Source organism: Orbicella faveolata, unplaced genomic scaffold, assembly GCF_042242905.1.
Source record: "Orbicella faveolata isolate gen_17 unplaced genomic scaffold, um_ofav_v1 contig_4, whole genome shotgun sequence".
Lineage (NCBI taxonomy): Eukaryota > Metazoa > Cnidaria > Anthozoa > Scleractinia > Merulinidae > Orbicella > Orbicella faveolata.
The window spans coordinates 807,501-816,166 of NW_028301569.1; the positions used below are offsets into that span (position 1 = coordinate 807,501).

General features: G+C 39.1%; 1 protein-coding gene across 1 annotated transcript; it reads left to right on the forward strand.

Annotated features, from left to right (window-relative positions):
* The first annotated feature begins 3,412 nt into the window (after positions 1–3,412).
* On the forward strand, positions 3,413–7,838 carry LOC110053665 (neuromedin-K receptor-like). Its single transcript, XM_020759924.2, has 2 exons — positions 3,413–3,526; positions 5,371–7,838. The coding sequence occupies exon 2, from the start codon at positions 5,701–5,703 to the stop codon at positions 6,745–6,747; it is 1,047 nt and encodes a 348-aa protein (XP_020615583.2). The 5' UTR covers positions 3,413–3,526; positions 5,371–5,700; the 3' UTR covers positions 6,748–7,838.
* The last annotated feature ends 828 nt before the right edge of the window (positions 7,839–8,666 follow it).

Sequence of the window (8,666 nt, forward strand, 5' to 3'; positions counted from 1 at the left end):
TAATTATGCAGACTTCAGGCCACAGAAGCGAGAGTAGCGTTAAGTCGTATCGTGACAAACAAAGCCTGGAAAAGTACAAAGAATCCTCCAATATTCTTGCTAGAGTCGGTCATGATTCCACTCCGAAGGAGTCTACGTCCGGCGCAGTAGTCGCTGTGAATAATATCGAAAATCTTACACAAAACAGTCAAAACCACAATGTTCAGAATGTGGTGGCTAATTTAGACCATTCTCCAACGCTTAACTTCCTTTCACGTGTAGAATTCAAAGACTGTCAAATCAACATAAACATTACAAAAAAAGTAAGTTGATAAGCTAATGTTTGTTTCAAACTTATTGCAATAGAGACGTTGAGAAAGACGTCATGCGTATTAAATCTTTTCAGAAAGTCATTTAAAAATTTTTAAAGTCATTCAGTGTTCATTTAACTACCATGTTCATGTGTTTTCGGATATATTTTGTAAAAGATATGATTAATTTTTTGTCAACTTTGAAACGTATTAACTTTAAAATCAACATTTTGTCTGGTTTACCTAGTATATAGTTGTTTCAGTGCAGTGTTTCTTTGTACAGTGTATTCAATTTGAATAATAAAAATGTTAACGCACTCATTGCTCGTGAATTATCGGGATTTACCTGTACTCTTTCACTAACAATGAACTCGAACTTTTCAATACTCGTTAGTGAACTCGTGCGGGTAAATCCCGATAATTCACTCGCGCTGAGTGCGTTAACCCGTAATGTTTATATGTTTATGTTATGATCGACGAGTTAAATTTTAAATCAAGTATAACGCACGTAGGGGAAATGTCGCCACGTTTGAATCCTACCTACTGGCCCCTTAATTCGAACTGAAAGCATTTAAACTTAGTTGAGTGATTCAAACGGAAAAACCTGAGTAATATATTGTCACTAAATCCCTTCGAAATGGTTCATCATAATCAAGTCAACAAAGAAACAACTGTTCTCTGACGTTACAAGCAAACTTCTTGGTTGAGGACATAGACCGCGAACAGTCTCTCTTTTGCTAGAAATTCCGTGGGGGAGAACGCAAAGAAGAACGCAGCTCCCGCGAACGGTGGGTGGTGAGCGTGCGAGCATAATATGGGAAGCCGCTAACCGCCCGCGCCCTCTCGCATGTCACACTCGCAGTCACACTTATTTTGCTTTATTCATTGCGTTCCCATGGATTTCCGAGCAAAAGAAAGGCTGCTCGCAGTCTATTGAGGATATCATGATCAACAATGTTTAGCTGCTCTCGTGGAGTCTAGGAGCCCCTAGAAGAAGGAACTCTTTGGTGAGTGGAAAAGCTCAATGTTTTCTTGATATGGGAAGAGTCAAAACGTAAGCTTTTTAGAGTGACCTTTTCCTTTAACATTTGTGACTGATGAAGGGGTTTTTCCCAAAGCGTCTCTGAAGAACACCACACATAAGCACTTTTTATAAACTTTATCAAATGCAGTTCAGCTCAAAGTTCTACACAGCAACAATTTGTTTTTATAAACGTGCTTTGGTCTGACACGATCTCTGACAGGTGACACTAACATTGACATCCTCATTTTCATGGTTTGGTTTTTCAAGTTCTTCTGGTTTTGCAGAATTAGAGAACAATTCAACACTTCCATCAATATTGTCAAGCCTCTCAGTGAACAACTTGGCACATCGGATAGTATTTTGGTGTGGAAAATACGCCAGAAATACTGGGCTGGACCTGTCATAACCAGCAGAAGTTCGAGCATCCAATTTGGTTTTGTTCTGTAGTATGCATTTTTGTCGCTGTTTCGCCATAGTATCACTCGAGTAGAAACCAAATTGGGCCTGAACTTCAAACATCGTACGATTCTATTTTGTTTACACGAATGCGAGTTTGACAGGACAAAATGACAAGCAGCGATTAGGGGGGCGATTAGGGAGCTGATTACTCATACTTAATATGTTTCCTTAAAAGGAGAGGTCTGAACTCGTCATTGACGTATTCACTCCATTATCAGATCGTAAACGTTTCACATTATCACGGGGTGAAGTATCGGCCAGGAACTGCTTAGTTGCCCTGATGGTGTCAGAGAGAGAAGAGAGTTGGACCTCCCCTCCGATTGGAAGGAGTGGGCTTCCTCTAACCTAACCCCAGCAGGGGGTAGGGGGGATTGAAGGGAGCTGGGCGCCGAAAATCGAGTCTAAGTGTGGAAAAGTGTGATGAGAAGAGCACCTCATCCCAATGCCCCCTATAAATCGTCATTATAACTAGGGAATGAAACATTAAAAGTTTCGATTACGTGTTTTATGTTTAACACCAAAAAAATATATTTTTCAATGCACTTACACGACATAAGACGCTTTTCGCGTGTATTGTTAAAAAGGTTCACCAGAGTTGAGACATCTGAAAACGTGTTAGTATAAACAGCATGCGGAAATGAGGGTTGTGGTGGTCTCTCAAAGCGTATCAGCGTTTTCGAACGTTTTGATACCCATTTGGTACCCAAAACACCCGACCAAAAACGCGTTGCCTGTGCAGTGAAACCCCGCCTTTCGACAACCTCGTTAATACGACCACCTCGTTATTACGGCCACTTTATTCTGGCCCGAAAAAAAGCTCAGTCAGTCATTTTCCTATTTAAAGAACCCATTTAATACGACCACCCCGTTAATGGGACCAATTTTCCATGGCCCGAAGGTGGTCGTATTAACGGGTTTTCACTTTACATATGCATTTGATGAGTTTTCGGTACGAAAACACTACATCAAAAATGCATGTGGGCATGGAAAGGACAAGGAAAAAGCTTGCCGACACTGGCTTACATATCAGTTGAATTCCTGTTATGACATGCTGTATGATTTTCATTACCCTGTGGTAACCATCTTCACCGCAATCATATGAATTGCTTTAAGTTCTTTAATTTTTTTTGAGCTTCTTATAGTGTGAAATAGCGGAAATGGCTCACATACTTTACAAATTTTAAAGAACATACTTTCACGTAGCGTACTGATTCCACAAATCATGATAACACTTTCTCAAAGTAACTAATAGTTCACCTAATCATAGGAAAGAAAAGTAAGTTTAGATTCTAGATCTTAATATTGATAGAGTTTTAAGATTTTATTTCTCATTTACCCCCGCGGGTTTTTTGGTTTGGTTTTGTTTTGTTTTGTTTTTGGAATGAGAACATCTGTCAAGGCTGGTCAATCATGCGCACTGAACCGAACAGCAGTCATAGCATTTCCATAAACGTCGAATCGAATTCATGCCGTAATTTCAATATCCCTTGTCGGTGTTCAATGTGTTACTTAAATAGGTAATAAGAATGATTTCTTAGTATATAACGATGTATCATTAAAGCATTGATCGCCAATTTCGAAGTTCGTTTTATAATTAATAGCTGACTGAATTATTTATACTATACTCGATTATATTTTTTTTATGAATGCAAATCGAAAAGACGAAAATTATTACTTCACGCGAGGTTCACCTGATTGTTGACAGCTGCCACAGTCATACAAGCTTACTTCTGAAGAATTCACACACCCTTCGGTATGCCAGATCTTTTATTGTTGTTAGGAGTACTATAATATTGTCAAATTCTTGTGCCACTTCTTTGTCTCATTTGAACCAAAAGCTTAGTATCGAGTCTGCGGTCAGAGTCATAATCTCCGTTCAGTAATCTCAATGCGCACCTCTTGGGTTTGGAGAGTTAGCTCTGTGAAATATGTTTTACAATTAATCTAACTCGGAGAGGCTTCATTTCAGTTTTAGAACACGTACATTGCAACAGAGACTAGACGGCAAAATCTGGTGCTAATTACAGTCTACTCGCATCATATTTATAGTTGTAGCATTTCGTTAGTATTCAAACATGGTTGAGAAGTTGATGGCGCGCGTACACTAGTTATAATACAAACACAAAGCTTGAGAACAAGTGCATGTATCCTTTCCAGCTTTATCATCGAAGTGAAAGAAAATTACTACTTGTAATATCTCGGATAGGTGTTTTCTTTCCATTCATGTATTAAACCTATCGTTTAAATGTGAAGTGGAGTGGTTCAAATGAAATTTTTAATCAGTTCAAGAAGCCTTAGATTCAACTATAAAGCGGAAGTGATGCTTTGTATGCCGAGGAGAGTGTAGTAATAAAGTTTTACTAGCTCAAATTAAATACCTTGCCTCGATTAAATATGGACAATATGAGCCGCTTTATGCTCGGTACACGTTCGGTAAACTCTCTCTGTGTGCCCTGCTCAAAGATGTTTCTCAAACTGAACATGTGTCGTTGGACAATGACCTTACAAAATATTTTACTTGGTATAAAACAATACTAGTGTGATATCCTCGCAAATTGTTACAATAATTGAGTGCAACCTTCTTGGGAGTTGGTATAATAACACCTTTGCTACAGTCACTTGGCATCCATCACCATTCCATACCTTAGCAAAGAATAGGAGTGGGAGTAAATCTCTGCTGCAATCTCTGGATGACATTGATAGAGCTCAGAATGAAGTCGATCCTGTCCATGTGCTTTGTCATTCTTAAGATCTGTAATGGATTTCATGATGTCTTATTTAATAGGTTGGGTGCTGATATCGTGATCATTCTCAGGTGACAGCTGGTTTCTCCGAGACCTCCTTGTTAATAAGTACTTCCTAAAAGTGTTCTGCCCATCGCTCCTTCTGTTCCTTCTCAGTTGTCAGTAATGCACCTTGTTTGTCGCAGATAGGTGCCTTTCCCCTAAAGCGAAGCGTTTAGCTAGAGCAGACAAGAGGAGATTTGTTGAAAACGTTGTAACAGAAGTAAAAGCTGCTCCCCAGCGTCAGGAGCAAGGCAGAGTGTACAGGATCACAAAGCAACTTTGTGAAGGTCAAAGTTGCTTTGTGATCCTGTATACTCTGCCTTGCTCCTGACGCTGGGGAGCAGCTTTTACTTCTGTTACAACGTTTTCAACAAATCTCCTCTTGTCTGCTCTAGCGAAACGCTTCGCTTAAGGATTGAGAATACTGTACTGAGCCTGTAATGCTTTTTTTAAGGCGAGTGGAATGGTTTCCCATGCATAAGCTTTCCCTTTGCTTTTACCTCTGTGCAATAGCATCCCATGTGTCTTCACTTGACCACTCTTTGTGGGATTTCTGCCAACTGTGAATGTGACAACAGTATGATAAGTGTTAACGATTCTGTCCTAGTCTGATTAGACGAGCTTTCATCAGCCGTTCCAATGTTTTCTTCTTCAATAGCCTCTTCTTCAAGAAATACCTATTCTTCTGGGGTTTTAGTTTCATCAGATATAAGACTCTCTGAGAACTTGACGTTTTGCAAAATTTTGTATCTGTGGAAAGCTGTGAAAGAAATAATTTTGATCGTATTAATCATTTTGTTTTCTTTTGCAGTGTTACCAGAAAGCTGGTTGCGCTTATAGGGAACACAAGTCTTGTAACAAGTCTCAGGATCATGATGACAAACAGGAGTACCAATATCTTTCGCAGCGTTTGGCAACATGGTAAAATCACTGTGGGTTACTGATGTGTTTCGATTCGTTACCTTCTTCAGTTATAGAGAATGACAAAAGCTGAGCAGAACAATTTCAGTATATCTTGCTGAGCTAAATTAAGTTAGTTTGGTGACTAACGAGAGACTGATCAATCCAGTGCTAATCCAGTGAAATTTGAAAAAGTACAACGCTGAATAAACCAACCCACCAAACAGGATACAAAGCGAAAATGATCTATGAAACATCGCGTCAAACAAACCAAACGATTGCTCGTCTGATGGAGATAAACGTCAAGGGGATAGCTCAACTGGTTCCTATTGCATTAGTCGTTCTTGTTGTAAACATGTTAGTTTTCTTCGTTTTTCTCAAAACGAAAAAGCTAAGAACGCCAGCAAACTACGTTCTTTTTAGTTTGGCTGTTAACGACTTCATGACTGGAGCACTGAATATTCCTCTGTTTATCTTTGTGTTTTTCACTCCCATCATTTCATCAAACACAGTGCGCTTTCACCTGGGGTTTCTTTTGACGATTGTGCATACACTAACAGCAATTATATCAGTTTATCACATAGCAATCGCCACTTTGGAAAAGTACTTGTCCATTATCAGGCCAATAACTCACCGTCTTATCAAAAAAACAACAGTTATAAAGGCTTTGCTAATGGTTTGGTTCATTTCCGCTGTCATCGGATTCATTCCCTTTACATGGATTGATAAAACTAAACATCCTGAAGGAGCTAAGTACTTTATAGGCTACATCATCTCCTGCTTTGTAGTGGTGTTTTTCTTTCCGTACATATTTATGATGTACGCCTTTGTCAAGATTTTTAGGGCCATTGCCAGTGGCGCAGGACAAAGTGGAACGAACGAAACGAAAGAAAGGCACAAAAAGAAACTTGCTCGAGAGAGGAAGAGCATTTTGCTATTTGTTACAATGGCAACTGCATTTTCAATTTGCTGGTTTCCATGGTTTTTATTACAGTTACTATACTGGCAAAAAATTGAACCTGAAGCTCTTGAAATGCCAGCCCATGTTTTTACTCTTGTCAGGTATCTAACATCTGTCATAAATCCGCTATTGTACACTCTGCTGCGACCAGATTTTTATGCCGCGCTGAAAGACCTGTTTAAAAGAGTACGATTGTCTTTCACTGCGAATTGTGGATCATGCCATCTAAGAAGAGAAGGGAGACAAAGAAAACATATTTTCCGCGGAGATCATGTGCGTTTTACATTATCTGAACACATCCAAACATCAAATGAGCCTGAAGAATAAACAGGAAATAACATGGATAAACATTGCAATATTCCGTATTTCAAGTATTGTGAATAGCAACCAATCATCAACTTACATTTTACTTTTCTCGTTAACCTTTGAAGCCCTACCTGGGGTATCAACAGCTTTATTCCTCAATTTCCAACAGAACTCTGTCTATTCCCTTTGCTTAAGTGCACTCCACTACATGACTTATATGCATATCTTCTTACATAAACTGTGTCTAACACATTAATTTTGAAGATAATTGGACAGAATTGCGTTTATCGGATGGGATTAGAGCACATAAAAAGCACTTTTCATCTTAAAGAAAACGAGCAGTGCAGCAGCTGTCACTTCCCCATCGTAGCTTAAATTTGTTGACAGGAAACGATACATGTAGTCTCGTCGGAAAACTCAACCAATACAATTTCGTTCGGAAACAAAGTTAAAACAGGGTATTTTTTAAAGAGCTAGCCTGTAAAAGGGAGAAGTGGCCTAAATTGACTAAAGAAGAAGAGATTCAACAGCTAGGAGATTTTTCTTTACGTGATATGTACAGGCAAAGAAAGCATTCCAAAAGTTTGTTGTTTTTTTTACAGAAGTTTTTTAAAAATGCTTGAATGGTCCAGACTTAAAAATCTATATTCCGCAGTAGTTCAAACGCGCCTTATGCTAGAGGAAAAGTTTTAAAAAGCAAAAAACGACAACAGTTATAAATGTTTACCTTTTTACTTACAGTGAATAGGGCAATGAGGTTGGAAGAAATGCACCGATTGATTATTAATATTCCCCTAGCTTTATTAAACGAGTTTGTCGAAGAGTTTCTATAAGATTAAAGGCAGTAAATATGAAACTGAAACGATTTGACAGACTTACTTTTAAAATGTCCTTGTGTGTCAAAGTGTTCTAATATTGGAGATGTGAATGAATGCCTCTCGCATTGATGTCGCTGTATGGGGTGTCGTCTTGATTAATCTAGCGACCTTAGCGACTTAGTCGTTACGATTTCAGCCGTTTGAGACAATCGTCTGAACGACGCTTCGAAAATTGTTTCAAATGAGAACATGTAGAAAATAATGTGAATAAAAGTGGCTTACCTCTTGTTGGCATTGTGTTATTTTGTTTTCTTTGTGTTCCTGGTGACAACTTTCTGGTGTGTTCCCTAACCACACTTCCCTGACCACAGCTCTTTGCCGAAATTAGCCTGTCACAGCTTCGGTTTCATTTTCAAGAACCTTCACGCACCAAATTTTCATTGTTTAAATTCGGTCTTTAGTTGGCATCCGATTCTGTCTCGCGACTGTAGAATAGTTCGGTGTAGACTAGCTTGTCCGAAATGGAAGGATTTTGAAATGTAATTTGACCTGATTTGTGAATCGGTGCATTGTCACAAACAATCTCAGTCGAAATCGATTCTGCAGCGTGGCGGCCAGATTGTGTATTATTAATGCAAGATGATTTATTTCCTCTTATATACAATGACTTAAGGCTAACAGCGGGCTAACTGGTTGGTGAGTGCTTTAGCCCGCAGAAGTGATTTTTCAGCTGGCCATCGCGTAGCTACACTCTGTAACTGTGTGCTTTCGAGATGTAAGCAGGTTCTCTTTTGGTCTTCGTGTAGTCTGATCTTGTCGACATCAGCTGCTAATTATCGGCTGGTCTATCGAGTGTTCTTTAAACCACTAACACAGCTACATCACAGACCTCGAGCTCGGAAAAAGCCAAAAATCATTCCTTTGCAGACAACCTCCGTTTAAACGTACCAAATAACCACGTAAATCAAAAGCGTAAATATCATGAAAACTCCGTGCAAATGCTACATCGGGTTAGCTTTGAGATCGCAACTTTACGTACAATTGAAGGGCCGTATGCATATCCGCCTTATGTCAAATTTTAGGCCGTGTTTCTTTTTTCTGGTTCTTATGTACCTCATTCTC

Bases quoted from the DNA above. Each gene is read 5' to 3' on its own strand.
- LOC110053665 (XM_020759924.2), top strand. From the start codon at position 5,701: ATGATCTATGAAACATCGCGTCAAACAAACCAAACGATTGCTCGTCTG.